Source organism: Coenobita brevimanus, chromosome 101 (assembly GCF_032717465.1).
Source record: "Coenobita brevimanus isolate Jiangsu-jjx chromosome 101, ASM3271746v2, whole genome shotgun sequence".
NCBI classification, from domain to species: Eukaryota; Metazoa; Arthropoda; class Malacostraca; order Decapoda; family Coenobitidae; genus Coenobita; species Coenobita brevimanus.
The window spans coordinates 15,184,139-15,204,551 of record NC_137054.1 but is presented as its reverse complement, the minus strand read 5'-3'; the positions used below and the strand labels follow the sequence as shown (position 1 = coordinate 15,204,551).

At 43.7% G+C, this 20,413-nt stretch overlaps 1 protein-coding gene across 1 annotated transcript in view; it reads left to right on the top strand.

Annotated features, from left to right (window-relative positions):
- Positions 1-20,413, top strand: part of dati (zinc finger protein datilografo) — a 1,103,308-nt gene that overhangs the window by 562,081 nt on the left and 520,814 nt on the right. Inside the window, exon 5 of the mRNA XM_080284265.1 lies at positions 13,866-14,155. Coding sequence (XP_080140391.1) covers positions 13,866-14,155 — 290 coding nt within the window. The remainder of the gene's footprint in view (positions 1-13,865; positions 14,156-20,413) is intronic.

Genomic DNA, 20,413 nt, shown 5'->3' with positions numbered 1-20,413 from the left:
GAAAAAATGCCTTCTCCACCTCCTACCATCATCCTTTCTCTTCGGCCTTGTTTTGGTCTCTGTTTTATCTACTCCTCCTCCTCCTCCTCCTTCTCCTCCTCCTCCTCCTCCTCCTCCTCCTCCTCCGTTCATTTTTCTGCCAACATTTTTTTTTTCTTTATACTTTTTTCCTCCCTCGTTGCCTCTTTCCTTCCTTCCTTCCGCCTACCATTCACATGTTTTCATATTCCTTCCGACCTTCCTTCTTCTCTCCCTTCTTCCATCCTTCCATCAGTGCTTTCATTTTTCAACCCTTCCTGAATCCTCCCCCTACTTCTTCACTTTTACCTCCTCCTCCTTCTTCCTCGTTGCTATTTCCTCTCCCTTCCCTTCCCTCCCACCCGTTCCCTCCCTCTCCTCCTCCTCCTCCTCCTCCTCCATCTCCTTCCGTTTCTTCATTCATCTCCCTCCATCTTTTCTTGCTCTTTCCGCTCTTCCTCCCTCCATTTCCCTCTCCTCTCTCCCTCCCTGTCCCTCCTTCTTCCTTTCTTCCCATTGCGTCCCTTCCTCTCCCTCCTTCTCCTCTTTCTCTTTCCATTTTGTTCTCTTCCTTCCTGTTTCTCTCTTCCTCTTTCCTCCATTTCTTTCTCTCTTCCTCATCTTCCCTCTACTCTTTCTCTATCCATTTTCATCTTTCTCTCCCTCTTTCTCCCTCAATATCACTGTCTCTCTTCGTCTTCCTCCCTCAACTCTTCCTCCTTGCATTTCCCTCCTCTCTCTTCCTCTCCCTCCCTTCATTTCTCCTCTCTCTCCCTCCATTTCCACTCTGTCCTTCTCCCTCTCTCCATTTTCCCCCCCTCTCTTCCTCCCCCCAATTCCCCCTCTCTCTCTCTCTCTCTCTCTCTCTCTCTCTCTCTCTCTCTCTCTCTCTCTCTCTCTCTCTCTCTCTCTCTCTCTCTCTCTCTCTCTCTCTCTCCATTTCCCCCCGTCTCTCTCTCCCTCCCTCCATTTTTCCTTCTCCCTCTCTCCTTCTCCCTCCCTCTCCTTACGCCCTTTAAGAAAGCAAACAAAACCGCAAATTCTTGTCTTGAGAAAAAGGCAAGAAAAAGTGTGAAAAATAAGACTAAGTAAGGCTGCGGAGGAGTCGAGAGGCGGGAGGGGGTCTCTCTCTCTCTCTCTCTCTCTCTCTCTCTGTTTTAAATTCTTTGGTTTTATTTTTTTTCTCCTACCCTTCGTCTCTTTATTTTTCTTTTTATTTTCAATCCGTAAATCACTTCTTTCCTTATTAATTCCTTTATTATTTTGATTATTTGTCTTTCGCTCCATTTTAATGTATTTACTAATTCTCCTTTATTTTTTTCATTTATGGGCATATTTCGTTGATAATAGTCTCTCTCTCTCTCTCTCTCTCTCTCTCTCTCTCTCTCTCTCTCTCTCTCTCTCAAACACCACATCTTCTACACTTCCTACCTTCCTCTTCTCTTCTTAAACTCTCTAATTCTTCAACTTCCTAAATTATTGTCTAAGTCTTTCTATTTTTCTTATGACCGGACATCTTAGAAAGGTCAGTGAGGTCTGTAAATCTATGTAACTCTTTGTAGCTCTCCAATATGGCCTCTTTTTCCTCCATTTTCCTCTCTCTCTCATCCTCTTTGTCTCAACATTTTTGGCATCTCCTCTGTGACCTAAGCTTTAATTCCTTTTTTCCCTTCTCCTCCTCCTCCTCCTCCTCCGTCCGTCCTTTCTCCCCTTTGCTTCCTCTCTGTATCTCAGTCATGGCCCCTCATCTTCCATTTTCTTCCTTCTCATGTTGCTGTCTCTTTCATTGCCTAATCTTTGTCAGTCTTCCTCAGTCTGCCATTTCCTCTTCCTCCTCCTCTTCCTCATCCCTTTCATTCTTTCCCCATATGCCTCCCCTTTTCTCCTCCTCCGCCTCTTCTTCATCGTTTCCTCGCCCTCCTCTTTCTCCTTTTCTCTCCTTATTTTTTTTTCTTCTTCTTCTTCATCTTCTTCTGCTTCTCCTCTTCCTCCTCCTCCTCACAGATTAGGATCTGCACAGATAACCCTGAGTTAACGGTCACTACTCTTACTTTCGACCTGTGATGGGCTGTGGATCACTGAGGGTCCTTGTTAGTCAAGTGACCACCATCGGGATTTTTTTAATGTACCAGGGGTCACTGCTTCAGGATGAAACTTGTGTACTGTCCCACATGGGAGAGTTCCTTGTCTCAGTGGAGTGAACGGAGCTATTGCCTGATTGACTGCTGCCTACCTAAAAAGCGCCAGGGAAGGTTGCCGCACCACCCCTAAACATCCACTCTGTGCATTGCACATCCACACTGTGCACTGTGCAGTCCCCTTTTATCTAAGACACCCGTCCTATATACTTTTCAGTCTCCCCAGCGCAAAGAAAGCAATATAAGCACAGATTAGGAGCTGCACAGATAACCCTGAGTTAACGGTCACTACTCTTACTTTCGACCTGTGATGGGCTGTGGATCACTGAGGGTCCCTGTTAGTCAAGTGACCACCATCGGGATTTTTTTAATGTACCAGGGGTCACTGCTTCAGGATGAAACTTGTGTACTTGTCCCACATGGGAGAGTTCCTTGTCTCAGTGGAGCAAACGGAGCTAGGGCCTGATTGACTGCTGCCTACCTTAAAAGCGCCAGGCAAGGCTGCTGCACCACCCCTAAACATCCACACTGTGCAGTGTGTAGCTTCCACGTTATGTCCACAGACTTCCCATTAACTCAATGTAACTGGTTTATAATGTCATGCCGTAACTATTATTTTATTTGTTTACTTTCTCTTTCAGGTTACTCTATCGGGTAGCTTATAGATAAAGTATTATAGAATGTGACTTTTCCTTTCCAGTGTTTCCTATAAAATTTCCATGTCAGTTTTTCCATGCTGCATGGTGGTTTTTCTCACTTTTTCCTGGAGGGTTTGGTGGTGGGGGGAGCCTTCTTGCTTTCCTATCCTTATCCTTCAACATGTAGAGTTAGATCTTGTAGTCATAGTTTTCTCTAACAAGCAGCCTCGAAAGGACCATAAGGTCTGTTGCTGTTTGCTTTCCTGTGTAATCCTGTGTGTAATCCTCCTTCTCCTCCTCCTCCTCCTCCTCCTCCTCCTCCTCCTCCTCCTCCTCCTCCTCCTCCGTTGCGCCCGCCTCCTTCCCTTCGTCTCGTTATCATAATCAATATGACCAGCGATCACCCTCTCCCCTCTCCCTCCCTCTCCCCTCTCCCCTCCCTCCTTCTCCCCTCTCCCTCCCTCTCCCCTCCCTTTCGCCTCTTCACCAAGCCCTCTCCCTCCCCTCTCAGCCTCTTATCCCTCTTTCTTCCTCACACCTCCTCCTCCTTCCCTCCCCTAACTCTCACACCTTCCTCTCTCTCTCTCTCTCTCTCTCTCTCTCTCTCTCCCTCCATTTTTTTTCTTAGCTCTGTCTGTTCCTTCTCCTCCTCTTCCTCCTCCTACATCTTTATTCCTTTCTCTTCGTCCTTGCCCTTGGTCAGTCCTCTCTCTTCCCCTTCCTCCTTCTCCATTATTCCTCTCCCTCCCCCTCCTCTTCCTCCTTCTCCTCCTCCCTTTCTTCAAGCCCATATTCTTGTCCTCCTCCTCATCTCATCTCTCCTGCTCAGTCTCTCTCATCTTCTTTTCCATCTTATACTTACTTTACTCCTCCCACCTCTTTCTCTTTCCTTTTCCGTCTCTCTGTTGCTCTCTCCCACCTTCCACTTCTCCTCCCCTTTCCCTTCTCTCCTTCCTCTCTACCTCCGCCTTTCCCCTTTTCCCCCTCCCTTCTCTTACCCTCCACGTAACTGCTACTCTTTCTCCCTCACTCTCTTTTTCCTCCTTCCCTCCTTTTCTCTCTCACTCCCCTCTTCTTTTCCCATTCCCCCTCTCTCTTCTCTCCTGTTCTCTCCCCTCTCCTTCTCTCCTCTTTTCTCTCCTTTCCCTCCTCTCCTGTCCTTTCCCTCCTCTCCTGTCCTTTCCCTCCTCCCCTCCCCTCCTCCTGGTCTCTGTCTTTAAAGTCCCTGGTCCTCCAACCCTCTTCCTTCCTTTTCTCACTCTCTCGTCTCCCGTTCACTCTTTTATCTTCACCGGTCTCTCTCTCTCTCTCTCTCTCTCTCTCTGTCTCTCCTGAGTTCTGTGTTTTGCCTTATTTTCGTAATTTTGGATCTAGCTTAACCCAGAATATTAATGACAATAGATTTTTTGATGATGGTGATAATGATGATGACAGTAGTGGTGTTGATGATGATGATGATGATGATGATGATAATGACAGTAGTGATGTTGATGATGATGATGATGATGATTTCTTCTCCTCCTCATAGCCACTCCTCACAATCCTTCCTCATCGTCGCCTGAATCCATTTTGTCTCCTTTTCACCGTCTCAGATCCTAATCCTCTTTCTTCCTCTTCATCCAAATCTTCTCTCAGTCTCTTACTTAATCCTCCTCCTCCTCCTCCTCCCTTCTTTCCCCATACCTTTCCTCGAAAATCATATTCCTCCCTTTCTTTTTATTTCTGTTCCTCTCCCTTCCATTCCTCTCTCTTCCACTCTTTCTTGCTCTTCCGTTCCTTTCCCTCCTTTCCCTTCTCTTCCTCCCCTTCCTTCCTCCCGTCCCCTCCTCCCTTCCCTGCCCTTCTTCCTCTGGCAAGCTTCTTAGTTGGAGTCTCATTAGCACTCTCTCTCTCTCTCTCTCTCTCTCTCTCTCTCTCTCTCTCTCTCTCTCTCTCTCTCTCTCTCTCTCTCTCTCTCTCGTCTCAGTATTTTCCATAATTTTCCTTATTTTCCTAAACACGTGTATTTATTTCTCAGTCTCCCTCTCCTCTTTTCCTTCTGTCTCATCCTCTCCTCTTTTTTCAACCAGTTTCATGCTTATTCTTTCCCTCCCTCTTTTCCCCTCCATCTTTCCTCCTCCATCACAGCTCCCTATGTTTCCTCTCTTCTGTTGTGTCCTTCCTTCAGTCTTCCATTCCTTCTTTCCTTCCTTCCTTCCTTCCTTCCTCTCCCTTCCTCTTTCTTTCCTCTTTCTTCCGCATTTCTCTCTCCCTTCCATCATTTTCACTTTTCCTTCCTCTTTATCTCTCTCCTTCCGCTTCCATTCTCCCATTTCTCCCTCTTCTTCCTCCATTTCATCCCCTCTCTCCCTCCCTCCTCTTTCCTCCCATTAATTTTGCCCCTGTCCTCACATCTCCCTCTCTCCTCTTTCCCTCATCTTCCATTTCTCCCTCTACCTTTCTTTCCCCTTTCCTTCGTTCCTTATTCTATATTCCCCTGATTCTCTCTCTCTCTCTCTCTCTCTCTCTCTCTCTCTCTCTCTCTCTCTCTCTCTCTTTCACCGCCCCCACTCCGTGTCATTTGGTCCTGCCCTCCCCTTCTTCTTTATTACCATCTTAAGATTTTTCATTACATTTCCTCCTCCTCCTCCTTCTCCTCCTCCTCCTCCTTTATTACCATCTCAGCATTTTTCATAACATTTCCTCTTCCTCTGTCATTAATTTCCTTTAGTCCATTATTAAAGCTAAAGCCAGACGATGCGGTTCTCCTGAAGGATGTGTAGCTTATCTGAACCGGAACCCGGTAGGCTGCAGGCTGAAGTTGCTGTCTCCCTGCAGTCCACCATCCTAATTTCTTCTAAGGATAGGAAGGCGGCTGTGGGTTTTTCGTATATCGGGCAGATCCACCGCCTGGCTTTGTTGGCACCCCCACGTGAAGGCGCCCCTCTCTAACACGGTTCCTTGCAGCTTGAGGATTAAGAGGAAAACCAGAGCCGGTGTAAAAAAAAAAAAAAAAAAAGCAAAAAAAAAAAAAAAAAAAAAAGGAAAAAGCTCAACGAAGGGTGAAAAACGAAAAAAAAATATATAAAAACGAAAAAAAAATATATACAGTGTATATATATATATATATATATATATATATATATATATATATACACGAATCCCTAAAGGACTCCTCCTACGACATGGAATGACAAATGGAAAAAAAATGGCCGTCTAAACTCGACAGAAAAAAAAAGAGCTAATGCTGTTGCTATTGGTGATGATGTTAGTGTTGGTGATGTTGATGATGGTGGTGATGGTAATGGTGGTAATGTTGATAATGATGATGATAGTGGTGATGATGGTAACGATGGTGGTGGTGTGGTGGTGGTGATGATGATGATGGTAGCGGTGAAAAGATGATGATGATGATGATGATGATGATGATGGTTTTGATGATGATGATGATGAAGACAATGATGATGGTCCAGTGAATTATTTCCACCCGTTTTATTACTTTGGTTTTTATACAGTATTCCTCATACTTTGAAATTTTTTAACCTGGGAGAGATTTCCCAAGTCGAGATAAATATAGTCTTAACCCTTTCAGTACGGGGAGCCTTTCTTGAGATGAATAAGACGTCATCGTATGGAAGAGGTTAAGATCGACTCAGATATGGTCGAGAGAGGACAGGTTAAGGAAGAAGAAGAAATGGTGGCAGGCTATTGTGAAACTGCTCTCTCTCTCTCTCTCTCTCTCTCTCTCTCTTTTCGACCTTTCCATCTAGTACAGTATCATTTTTGTGACAAATCTTTTTTTTTTTTTTTTTACAGTTGTGAAGATGCCCTTTTTTCCCTCTCTTTGTCATACTCTCTTTCCTTTTGCTCTTTTTATCGTTGTGAGTTGCGATATGACGAGTGTTTTTGTGAGATACGGGAACTTGAAGGAGGAAAAGTGGGGAGTTTTGTGTGTGGAGGGAGGTGGAGGGTGTGGGGGACGGGAGAAAAGAGAGGTTGGAGGAGGGGAGGGAGAGTGAGAGAGGGGGAGAGGATCTGAGAGGTGTCTGAGTTACCTGAGTTGAGGGTTTAAGAATGGAGGGAAGGAGAGAGGGAGGGAGGGATGGAGAGAAACGAAGGAGGGAAGAATGAAAAGAGAGGGAGAAAAGGAGAGAAGAGAGGGAAGAAAGGAATAAGAGGGAGAGAAGACAAGGAAGAATAAAAGTAGGGGGAGAGAGAGAGGTAAGAGGGAGGGATAGAGAGACGGGAGGGAAGAAGGAAGGATAGGCAGGCATAGAAAGGAATCATGATGAATTGGAAAAAGATGATTAGAGATTGGGGGAGGAAGGAATAAAGGAGGAGAAGAGAAGAAAGGTGGAAGGGAAAGGAAGACTGGAGTGTTATGAGTGTGGGGGGGCGGTGGAAGGCAGGAAGGTGGAGGGAAATGAGGGGGAGGGGAGGGGAAGACGAAGGGACCAGTTGAAGAGGGTGAAGGGGATATGGGGAGCAGTGGGACGGGGTGAGGGAAGGAGGTGAAGAAGAACAAGATGAGGAGAGGGCGTTTGGGGGGTGAGGAGGGGACAGTGGGAGGTGATGAGGGAGGGATAGGGGGGCAGTGGGAGGGAGTGAGGGGGATGGGGGGCAGTGGGAGGGAATGAGGAGTTGTTGTGAAGGAGGCTGAGTTAGCTGAGTTGGGGATTCAGAGAGAGAGAGGGGGGGGGGAAGAAGTGGGGAAAGGAGGGAAAGTGGGAAAGACAGAAAGGGGAAAGGAATGACTGAGAATAAGAAATGGAAAGATGAGAGGGGCCTGCGCTGTACTGAATTCATTATTAAAATTATTATTATTATTATTATTATTAATATTATTATTATTATAATAATAATAATAATAATAATTATTATTATTATTATTATTACTGCCGTTATTATTGACCGTTACTACCACCACCACCACCACCACCATCATCATCATCATCATCATCATCATCATCATCATCATCATCATCGCTCCTTCATTTCCTCTCGTCCCATGCAATATCTCCAGGCACAGAGTGTGTACATAAAACGAGGCTTGTGTGTGTGTGTGTGTGTGTGTGTGTGTGTGTGTGTGTGTGTGTGTGTGTGTGTGTGTGTGTGTGTGTGTGTATTTCTTACATTGGGCAGTAGGCAGGCAGGCAGGAAGGAAGGAAGCTGTAAACGAAAAGATTTGGGATGAACGAAAAGATGAGAATTTAACCTGGTAATTATTTAATGCTCTTTTCTTTTTCCTCCGTCTGTATTTTTTTTTTAAGCATATTAGATGTAGCTACGGTGTTGTGAGTGGGTGAGAGGTGAAGGAGAGACAGACACAGGGATGAGAGAAAGAGAGAGAGAGAGAGAGAGAGAGTGTAGGGAAAAAAGGTAGGTTGATTAGTTTTGGAGTGAGTGGGAGAAACTGCAGAGAGAGAGAGAGAGAGAGAGAGAGAGAGAGAGTTACATATAGTTACATAAATACACAGACCACGCAGACCTACGGTCCCAGGAAGCGGTCCGGCCTTAATGCTAATACAGTGCTGTAATTATAGGAGCAGGAGAAAAAGATAGCACAGCGGTAGGCTTTCTTCCCCAGAGAGAGAGAGAGAGAGAGAGAGAGAGAGAGGTATAAATGGCAGGGGAGAGAGGTAAAGAGTAAGGAGTATTGGATGGCAAGGATGATTGGGAATAGGAAAGAAGGAAATTTCGAGAAGGGAGAGAAGGAAGGAGTGTAGGAAGCGAGCAAGAAGAGTGAGGAAAAAGAGAAGAAAAGGGAGGCAGGAAGTGTAAGAAGGGAAGAAAGGAGCTGGGTAAGGTAGGGTAAGACAGCATAGGGAAGGCGGGAAGAACAAAATGGATGGAGAGAAAGAAGGGGGTAAATAGGAACAGGAATGATGGAGAAGTTTAGAAGGGAGAGAGAGAGAGGAAGGAAATGAAATAGAAAAGGTAACAGAAAAAGACAGGTAAGAAAAGAAGGAAATAAGGGGAAAGGAGGAGGAGAAAAACACCCACCTCAATTTTAATTCACCAAAGCATTCTTACACATTAAAAATTTTCGAGCTGGGGGGGGGACGGGAATGGGCAGAGGGGTAAGGGAAGGGGCAGGGGGGGCAGGGGAAGGGGCAGGGGGGGCAGGGGACGGGCAGCTTTTTCTCCTTGATGCAGCAAAACCCCCTAGCATATAATATGAGATCCTGCGCCCCTGCATTCTTATCAAACATAATCTCTTCGCCCAACTTTGGTAATTTTCTCCCCCTGCACGAGAGGAGGCGCTGCGTTCTCTCTCTCTCTCTCTCTCTCTCACACACACACACACACACACACACACACACACACACACACACACACACACACACACACACACAGACTGGACGCCCCCTTTTTCTTGCTATCTTTTGTTTTTAATGTATTTACTTTTTCTTATACACTTTTCTCTCCTTAATATAATTCTTTTGTTTTCAGTTTATTAGTCGACGTTTCTGCATCCATTTTCAAGCAATTTTTTTTGTTTTTATTAATTTTTTTTTCCGTTTTATTCTTTAATTTATTTCAGTTTCTTATGATTTTCTTGGTAGGATTTGGGGGCGTTTGTAATTTTTTTTCTTGGGTGATGCAGTTTTTTTTCTTAGTGCATATGAGATGAGTTTTGCTGTTTTTCCAGTTCTTCATTTCACTGGGTAGGTGTTTGGGGGACAGTGTGTGTGCTATTCTTTGGGAGTATATAATTACATTTTTTCTTTTTATTTTCTTCTCTACTTGGTTTTCTCTTTGGAGCGGATACATATATATTTTTCCGAATGTTACTTTCTACTTTATTTCCTTGCTGCTTTGTCTTGGGGTTAGTGTTTTTGATATAGCATTTTTATTTATTTATTTATTTTTTTAGTTGGTCCACCTATCTTTGCATACTAATACACACATCCAGCTTTATACATTTTTACTGATGAACTGTTATGAAGCATTTTTATTCATGATTTATACATTATTCATACAGTATTTATCTTATTTTTTTCTCTTCAGCCAAGGAACGGTCTGTTAAATGATGTATCCAACAGTGCATTTAGTCAAGAATCTAACCTCTTTACTGAGAGGTGTGTCTGTTGAGATGAAAAAGAAAAATTGACATCAAGAATAAAAAAAAAGAAAGTGATCGCCTGAACCAGAGGAGAAGGAGAAGAGGAAAAGGAGGGAGAGGAATGTAGAGAAGAAGGAGGAACAGAAGACGAGGGAAGAAGAAGACGAGGGAGAGGAATGTAGAGAAGAAGAAGAAAATGAGGGAGAGGAATGTAGAGAAGGAGTAGGAACAGAAGACGAAGGAAGAAGAAAATGAGGGAGAGGAGTATAGAGACAATGAAGAAAACGAGGAAGAGGAATGTAGAGAAGACGAAGGAGGAGGAAAATTAGGTGGAGGAATGTGAAAGATCCGAAAGAGGAAGATGAAGGAGAGGAGGAGGAGGAGGAGGAGGAGGAGGCGGCGATAAAAACAAAAGAAATATAACACACACCCCAAAAAGAGTCCAAAACAAAAACAATACCCCCATCCCTCCCCTCCCAGCCCCCCCTCCCCAAAACAAGAGCCTTTGGACGCGAATTAAAACTTGGGATGAAATTTTGGCGCGGGGCCTTCCCTAGCACTCCAACTTTCTTTTGGTTATTAAATTTAACAGCAGTGTGAAGGCAGGGGGGGTATTGTTTTGACGTCTTATTAAGCGGACTGCGTGAGGGGCTACGAGGCTGTTTGCTGTGCTGGTGTGGTGGTTGGTTGGGACTGATGGATGGGTGGTTTGTGGGGAGTGATTGATGGGGGGGGGTTGATGGGGATTGGTTGATGGGTGGTTTGGTGGGGATTGGTTGATGGGTAGTTGGTGGGGATTGGTTGATTGATGGGTGGTTGGTGGGGATTGATGGATGGGTGTTTGGTGGGGTCTGATGGATGGGTGTTTGGTGGGGACTGATGGATGGGTAGTTGGTGGGGATTGATTGATGGATGGGTGGTTGGTGGGGGTTGATTGATGGGTGGTTGGTGTGGATTGATGGATTGATGGGTGGTTGGTGGGGATTGATTGATTTGGTGGTTATAAGTAGCGATATAAAATGCAGAGATCATCATCATCATCATCATCATCATCATCATCATCATCATCCTTGACTTTCTTCCCACTTCATTATATCTGTATGTATGTACTGGTATTCACGGATAGATAGATAGATATAGATAGATGAATAGGTGGATGGATGGATAGATCGACGAAAAGTAGACACGCAAAAGATAGATAGATAGAGGATAGATAAACAGAAAAAAAAATGACATGCCAAACGAATTTAAAAAAAAAAAAAGAGAGAGAGAGAGAGAGAGAATGAGAGATGGAGTGACAGAAAAGTGAGCTGAGATTCAATAGGAATGAGGAAGGGGAAGTGAAGGAAGAAAAATTATGGATGTGTTGAAAGATACAAGAAAGACAACAGAAAGAAAGGGAGGATGTCGAGAAGGAAATAATGAGGAGCAGGACTAGAGATGAGGATGAGAAAGAAAGGAAGGAAGACAGAATGCAAAAAAAAAAAAAAATACATGATGAAGGATTAAGGAGAAATGGAATAGACAAAATGAGGTAAATCTTGAGAGAGAGAGAGAGAGAGAGAGAGAGAGCGCACGCAACTTATAAAACAAGTCTACCTGAAGTTGCCAGTGAAAAGTTAGCAAGCTCTTCATTACCCGGAGTGCTTAGCAAGTTGCCTCCACTCACGCTAATTTGAGTGCATGTGGAGTGAGTTGAGTGCGCCTGCTGGTATATCATCAATTTTCTCGCACTCTCATTTTTTTTTCAGCCTTGGGTTTCTTTTTTTCTGTTCTTAGTGTAGATTGATGTCTTGATTGTTTTCGGTGACTGTGAGAGGCGTGTGTTATCATGTTCTCTCTCTCTCTCTCTCTCTCTCTCTCTCTCTCTCTCTCTCTCTCTCTCGCGAACATCCCACCATGACGGGTAAAAGTAGCTCACCTTTTTCTCCATAATTTTTGTTTTTCGTCTTCTCACCCACTAAAGGAGACTCTGAGGTGTGCTGAAAGGAGAGAGAGAGAGAGAGAGAGAATGAGGTGAAAAGAAGTAAGATAAAGTATAACCTGATAGAATGGAGAAAGGACTAGAAGGTATGAAAGAGAGAGAGAGAGAGAGAGAGAGAGAGAGAGAGAGAGAGAGCACTTTTGGACATAATGGGGCAAGAGTAGAAAAGATAAAGGGACGATAATGGTGAGGTAACCTTGAAACTAAGGGAAAAAGGGAAAAAAGGTAGGACAAAATTAGGAGCGGGGAGAGGGGGAAAAAAGGGGAAAAACGTGGAGATAAGAAGAGGGAGGGAGGGAGGAGAGAGGGGAAATGGAGAGAGTGTTGAGGTAGGGTGGGAGAAGAGGGGAGGGGCACAGTGAGGAAGGGGAAGAAGGGGAAAGAGAAGAAATGAAGAGGGGAAGAAAATGAGGGAGGAATAGGGGACATCTGTATGAAGGAAAGGGAGGGAGGAAGAAGGGAGAAGAGAAGCAAGAGAAGATCAAGGAGGGAGGAGACGAAGGAGAGGAGATGGAAGTCGCATGAAGGAATGAACGGAAAAGAGAATAGGAAAAAAAACAAAAAAATTTATGGAGAGAGAGAGAGAGAGAGAGAGAAGAAGAAGAAGAAGAAGAAGAAGAAGAAGGAGACCTCAAGGAAATTAAAAAACAGTGAAGGACGGAGCAAGTAATAAGAGAAGAGAAAGAAAAAGAAAAAGGTGTGCTTGAAGAGAGTACACAAAACCAAGACCAAAAAGAAAATTAAGAAAATGGAAGAGAAAGGAGGGAGGGGGGGACTATGAGAGAAAACTTTTACTCCCTCAAGTTTTGTTTCAACGTCCGTCCGTCTTGACTGGCCTCCTACGATATGTCCGCAAGCTAACACCAGCCACACACCAGAGCTCAAGAAAAAAAGACAAAAAAAAAAAAAAAAAGGACAAGGAGGAAAGAATAGCCTTCATATTTTTTTCTTTAATTGCGCTTTCCTTTTGTCTCCTGAAAACGCATTTGTTTGGTGGGTGGTAGTGTCTCTTGGCTTTTTTTTTTTTTCATATATTTTCGTGTTTTGTTGCTATTTTCTTGATTTTTTTATTGGTAATGGATTTTCATTTTTTTTTATTTATGTATATGAGTGATATTTATTTGGTACTTTCTCAGTTTTGTGAGTGTGTATGTGTGTGTGTGTCTGTGTTTGTAAGTGTGTGTGTGTGTGTGTGTGTGTGTGTGTGTGTGTTTTAATGTTATTTTTCACCTAGGTTTGTGTGCGAAGGAAGGAAAATGGCGAGAGAGAGAGAGAGAGAGAGAGAGAGAGAGAGGCGTCACCCTCCACCCTGCTTCCAGACTTAAGACTTCCGTTTCTTGTCAAGACTTTAAAAAGACTGATTCACCAAGACTCTTCCTTCATCCTGCCTTCCCGGTGTGTGTGTGTGTGTGTGTGTGTGTGTGTGTGTGTGTGTGTGTGTGTGTGTGTGTGTGTGTGTGTGTGTGTGTGTGTGTGTGTGTGTGTTATATTGGTCTGCATATTTGTTTTTTATATTTATTTATTATATGCCCATTAATATTTGTTGGACTCAATTTCCTTTATTACATTGTACATAATATACTCTTTATAGTTTATACCAATTTTTTTTTTTTAGACTCCAGCTTATTTTGTGATCTGAGGCAATAGTCCTAATGAAAACCCACGTAATTTATTCAGTAACTCGAGTTACTAAGAAGCAGTTTTTATTTTTATCAGTTATTACAGTCAGGCATTTATTCCAGTCACCCCTTCAGTTTTCTAGATTTCCTTTGTCCAGCCTCGGATTTCTGCTTCCAGGGAGGGGATTTATGGTGCTAGATTTAATGTTTTTTTTCTTTATCGTGGTCGTATTATTCGCTGTCTGCTTACTATACTCCACCACAAATATAACCTTATTGTTGTACTTACCTTAATCATTATCTGTATTGTTCTTCCACAAACGTCATCGTATTATTGTTATTTGTTTTGATGATCCCTGCTATTTCCCCACTACCCCTTCTCTAATGCCACCTTAATGTTGCAGGAGACCAGTGAGAGCGAGGCCGGCGGGAGCGACGTCCCCCACAACGGCCCCTCACTGCCACACGGCCTGAGTCCCGCCGTAGCCGCAGCCGCAGCCGCCGCAGGAGGAGTGGGGGCACATTCCTTCCTGCAGCAGACCATGTCCCAGCTCCTGCGCCCCTCCTCACCCCGCCCGGAGCAGCCCCTCTCACCCCAACTAGGCCACGGCTCCGACCCCCCGCGACCTCTGTACTGGGGGGCTCACCCTGACCTGCGCTCTGACCCTGACCGCCAGGATGCTGCCTCACCCCCCTCACTTGACCTCGTTAAGGTAGGTCAAGTGGTAATTAGAACAGGCCATGATTTTTACCCTAATAACGTTTGTCTTTTAGGACTTAGATGCCTCTTTTCGTTTTGTTCCCATCTCACCATAATATGCGACTTCACCTTACCTGACCTAACCTATTGTGCCTGACCTTGACCCTAGATGTGGCCTTACCCCCCTTCCCCCGACACATTTGAGCTTATTAAGGTAGTTCAAGTGGCCACCTAATCCAGCCTAATTTTCTATAATATTAAACCGGACCTAACTTTCTCTGTTGTCTGACCCTTGACCTTTTAAGAGCTTCGATGTGTCTTCACTTTCCTCCCCCACTTCCTCTGATAATCATGACCTTACCTGACCTCACCTGATCTGTCTCACTCCTCTTAACTTGACCTAGGTTTGTCAAGTGGCCCATTAAATCCATTTTCCTTTTTTAATCCTACGTCACCTGACCTAACCTTGACCTAATCCGTCTGTCGAGTCCTTAACCCCTTGATGCAGCCTTACGCCCTCACTCGACCTCGATTAAGATCAAGTGTTATATTTGATTTAGTCGCATTTTTTTTTGTCCCTGATATATATTTGACTTGGTTTGTTCTGTTTTATCCATGACCTCATTGACCTCCTCCTTGCGCCCTCACGTGCCCTTGTTAACCAGTCCTACCGTAATTAAAACTAAGCTAAATCCAGTCATTTCAGGTACATGTAGAATTTAATCGTCATACGCCACAAAACACTCAAGACGAAACCTAAACTGTCTTGAGATTATTTTCCTTACTTCCATATTTCCCTCTATGTCCTCCCTTGTCCTCTTCTCCGATGTGATGGTCCTGATGCTTCATCTTTCATGATTTATTTTCCCTATTCCATTCATGCTATTCTTCGTTCCCCTCCACCCTCTTCTTTATCATATTATTCTCTGTGCACATAATTTCTGTGTTCCATTTCTGTCTTTCTTTCCCCTCTTCCTTTTTCCTTGTCCTTCTCTCTTTTCCTTTCCTCTCTTTTCCTTGTCTTCCTCTTCATTCCTCACCTTACTTCCCGCCTCGCCCCTACATTTGTTTTTCATATTATTTTCCTCTCTTCTAAATTTCTTTACTCTCACTATTTTGCTCTTTCTCCGCCACTTCCCTCCCTTTCCCATTTTTATTCCTCTCTCTGTCTCACTCCTCCTCCCTTCCTTGCTACCTTTCTTGAACTACCAGCCCGTTATCTCCTCTCTCTCTCTCTCTCTCTCTCTCTCTCTCTCTCTCTCTCTCTCTCTCTCTCTCTCTCTCTCTCTCTCTCTCTCTCTCTCTCTCTCAGCTCAGCATCCATATCACTAACTTTTGTTGTTGTTGTTGTTGTTCTTCTTCTTCTTCGTCGTCGTCGTCTTCGTCTTCTTCTTCATCGGCTTCTTCTTCTCCTTCTTTTTCTTCTTCTTCGTCTTCGTCTTCTTCTTCTTCTTCTTCTTCGTCGTCGTCTTCATCTTCTCCTTCCTCCTCTTCTTCCCTTTTATCGTTTCCTATATTCGCCATTCCCTCTTCTCTCTCTTTCCTCCTCGCGTTTCCCTCCAATTTATTGCTCTCTCTCCCTCTTCTCCTTCTTTGTCAAACATTCGCCTGAGGTTAGCAACAGGGAGGAAGAATGTGGAGGAGACGAGGGAGAAAGAGGTGTGTGTGTGTGTGTGTGTGTGTGTGTGTGTGTGTGTGTGTGTGTGTGTGTGTGTGTGTGTGTTGAAAATAGAACGAGATTAGGACACAAAGATCCAGGCGAGGCATTAATAATAGATACATACCGTAAATACATATACACGTAGATAGAGAGAAAGAGAGAGAGAGAGAGAGAGAGAGAGAGAGAGAGAGAGGACGAACAGGAGACCAACTTGTGACAGAGGACTCTCGTAAGAAATTGCTTATGCTTCTTCTTTCCTCCTCGAGCGTGGAGGGAGAGAGAGAGAGAGAGAGAGAGAGAGAGAGAGAGACAGACAGACAGACAGACAGACAGACAGACAGAGATTTATGCAATGAAATGAGAGAGACTTAAACCTACCAAAATGGGGAAAAATTGCATAAACTAAGGAAAATAATTCACTCACTGTTAGGGAAATGCTTAATAAAAGAAATAAACGCAAGGAACTAAACAAAATAATATAAAAAAAACAAAAAGTACGGAAAAAATATCAGGATCAGAAAAGAAAAAGGAAGAAAAAAGGAAGAAAATGGGAGGAAGAAATTATATTAAAACGACAAGAGGGTAAACTTAACTAAAGGAGCAAGACTATGGAAGTTTGTCGGACCCAAGAGAGAGAGAGAGAGAGAGAGAAGGACCCCAACAGGTGAGGAGGCACTTGGCTGAAAATTTGTCCTGAGTCGCAAAAATTCTGGTGATGCGAGAGTGACTTGAGGAGGAGGAGGAGGAGGAGGACGGGGGAAGGACTATGAAAGAAGAGGAAGGGATAGAAGAAAGAGGAAGAGGAACGTGGGAAGTAAAAGACGGGATGGGACTGAGAGGAGGTGGAGGAGGAGGACGAGGACGAGGACGAGGACAAGGAGAACGATGACGAGGTAGGGAGAAGAGGTGAGAGACTTGGAAGAGGCAGAGGAGACGGGGCAGGAACGAAGAGGAGAAGAGGAATGGAAGAGAAGAGGAAATGACAGAGGGAGACACTGAAAAGGAAAATTTGAAAGGATGAAAGGGTGAAAAGGGGACAGGAAGGAGGAGGAGGAGGAAGAAGAAGATGAGAAGGAGGAAGAGGAGAGGTCAGAGAGGGAGAGGAATGGAAAGGAGATGGAAAGACGAACGAAATGGGAAAAGGAGGGATGGGTGAAGGAAGGGAAAGCAATTAAACATTTGGAAAACGAAAAAGATGGAAGAGGAAAGAGAAAGAAATGGATGAGAAGGATGAGGGATAGGAATGGAAAGATGGAGAGAAGAGTAGTAAGGATCGCTGGGAAAGAGGAAGGTGGGAAGGGAAATGACTGTGTAGAGAGAGAAGAGAAAGAGAGGATGACAAGGAGCAGTATTGTGAAAGAAAGGAACAATGGGTGAGAGAGAAGAGAGGGGGAGAGAAAGAAAATGAGAAAGGAGACAAGAAAGAGAACGATAGATGTAAAGAAAGTAAAAGACAATAGAGATGACGAGAGAGAGGGAGAGAGAGGCAGGCCCGTCTCACAACTTCTCCCTTTGCCCTCAAGAAGTCTATTAAGATATTGCCGTCCCTTCCTTCTCTTTAACTTTTCTCTCCCTTGTAAGAACGGAGAGAGAGAGAGAGAGAGAGAGAGAGAGAGAGAGACAGGCAGACAGACAGACAGACAGTGCAAAAAGCCTAACCGATGCTACCAATGAATCAAAAGATAAAGTGTGTGTGTGTGTGTGTGTGTGTGTGTGTGTGTGTGTGTGTGTGTGTGAGAGAGAGAGAGAGAGAGAGAGAGAGAAAGGGACAACTAAAGAAAAAAAAAAGTATGCAAGCCCCTAGCAAGAACGGAGGGATGGAGAACACCAATAAAGCGGATTTGTGGTGACTCCCTCTGAGGGCGGCTGTGTAAGGCCACCAGACACACACACACACACACACACACACACACACACACACACACACACACACACACACACACACACACACACACACACACACACACACACACACACACAAAATCTTCGTGAAATTTCTCGTTTTTCAGCCAAACAGTGATTTAATTCCAAAAATGATCACCCTTTCCGAAAAATTAAGTATTTTTAACTACTTTGAACTTCCTCTGAATCAAACTTTATTGTCCATTAAAACTGAGGCTGTATTTTAAGGGGTACTGGAAGCTCCGTGACGCCGTTTCCATAGCGATTTATTTTAATGTTATTCTCTGAGATACTCTTGCATGCTGTTGAGGCCGTTTTAATATCCACATAAATCAGTAATAAAAAAAAGGCTAGTGATATGCAAACTAAATCGCTGAAGAAGAGGTGCTAGGTAATTTTCAAAACTATGTAGAATTTTGCCCCAAGCCCTTTTTTTTTTTTTTTTTTTTAACTTTTTTCTCACCTTTTTTTCTCGCCTTTTTTTTTAATATCACCTGACTCCTGGACTTTATATTATTGGGATTATCTCACTTGCTCCCTTACTTTCTGCCTGGTTTTATTTTTTATTTTATTTATTTGCTTTTTATATTTTCGTTTCATTTTCCTTTCTGGTTTTTGAGACGGTAGGTGTTAAGCAGCTAATATTATCTCTCTCTCTCTCTCTCTCTCTCTCTCTCTCTCTCTCTCTCTCTCTCTCTCTCTCCCCATTCTACTTCTATTCATATTATTTTCATTTCCAGCATTTGTTTTTTTTTTCCTTCGTCTTACCTTTTTCTTTTATTTCCCCTAATGTACCATTTTTTCTCTCTGAAATTTTTTTTATCATCATTCTGCTTTTCTTCCTCATTTATTTTCTTTTTTTCTGTTTTCTTACCATAACTGTGTGTGTGTGTGTGTGTGTGTGTGTGTGTGTGTGTGTGTGTGTGTGTGTGTGTGTGTGTGTGTGTGTGTGTAAAATTGTTTTCTGAATTATTTTAAGATTTTGTGTTCAGTTCTCCCATCTGGAAATGTTTTGTCTTTATTTTTTTTACTTCCTCCCTTTCGCTTTCTCCCTTTTTAATCCATTCCCCCTTTTTAGCAGCCTTCCTCTCTCTCTCCCTCTCCTCCCTCCCTCCTTTTCTTATTTATTTTTTCGTGTTTCTTCCTTCCTTCCCCTCCTTGCCCTCATTTTTCCTCCTCCTTTTTCGATTTCCCCTTTTCTTTTCTTTCTATACATCTTTCGTCCCCTCCCTTTCCTTCCCCCTCCTCAAGGTGGTTAGCTCCCTATTTTTCGTCTCCCTTTCTCTCCCTTTTTATTCACCTTTCTTCTTCCTTTCCCCCTCTACTGTCTCCTTTTCTATTTCCTCCCGTCCTGATTTTTCCTTGACATCTTTCCTCTCTCTCCCCCATTCGCTCTCTCCTTTTTCCCTCTCTCTTCCCCTCCCTCCCTCATTTTCTTTTATTCCATCTTTCTTAAGCTCCTTCCCTCCTTCTCTCCCTCTCCCCTCCTTCGTTCCTTGATAGACCTTTCACTTACGTCTCTTTTCCCATTTCTTTTCATCCTCATTTTTTCGCTGCTTTTCTTCCTTCTCCCTCTCTCCGTCTGCTTTCCCCTTTACACTTGGTACTTTTCTTCATTTTCTTTCTGTCATTCTTATTCTTTTCTCTGCCTCTCGCTCTCTGATGTGCGTTTTCTATTCCAGTCTTATGTTTCTCCTTCTTCTCCTTCGACGGTTCCTTATTCCTTCCGTCTATTCCTTGGGGTTCCTTGTGCTGTTTCTTTCTTCCTCCTTTCACCCTTCCTTTCATCATTCATACATTTATTCATTTATTTATGCATTCGTGTATTTTGCTGTTCCCTTTCTCTTGATTTTTTTTCTTTATTTCTTTTCGCTTCTTCCTTCTTTCACTCATTTATTTATACATTATTTTTCTGTTCAATATCTCTCTCTCTCTCTCTCTCTCTCTCTCTCTCTCTCTCTCTCTCTCTCTCTCTCTCTCTCTCTCACACACACACACACACACACACACACACACACACACACACACACACACACACACACACACACACACACACACACACACACACACACACACACACACACACACACCTTCCATGTCATCTCAAAATTTTCCTGATTCCTGCTTATACTTTCTTACTCTTGCACAGATATCACCTACGCCCTTTTCCCCTTTTCTCCTTTTTTCCAATTCCTTCTTTCATTATTTTTCGACTTCATCCATGCAATTATTACTTATTTATTCATTCCACTTCTTCAGCCCAAACTCTTTCCTAATGTTCTTCCTTCAACATTTCCTCAATTCCACTCTTCCCTCCATCCCTCCAATCCCTCCAGTCCTTCAACTACCTCTACCCAATCCCCCTCCCCCAGTCATTACTCGCCCCTCCTCTCCTCCTCCTCCCAATCACTTAATGAACACAACATTATTTTTGCCTCATTAGTACATGTGCTTTTTGGAGGAGGGGGGTGGGGGGGGAGTCCCGGGAATATCGCAGTACCGCTGTCGTAGTTACGGTATTTCTCAGGGAATCTGGTCGTAAGTACGGATGTTTGGATCGTAAGTGTGTGACGGTAAAGATAAACGAACCAAAATTAGAACGTAAAAATAATGTCTGTATATTTGTTTCTATATCTTGTCAGTGTCAGTTAATCTAAGTGCTTGTGTGTATGTATCTGTTTGTCTGCCTGTCTGTATATCTGTCTGTCC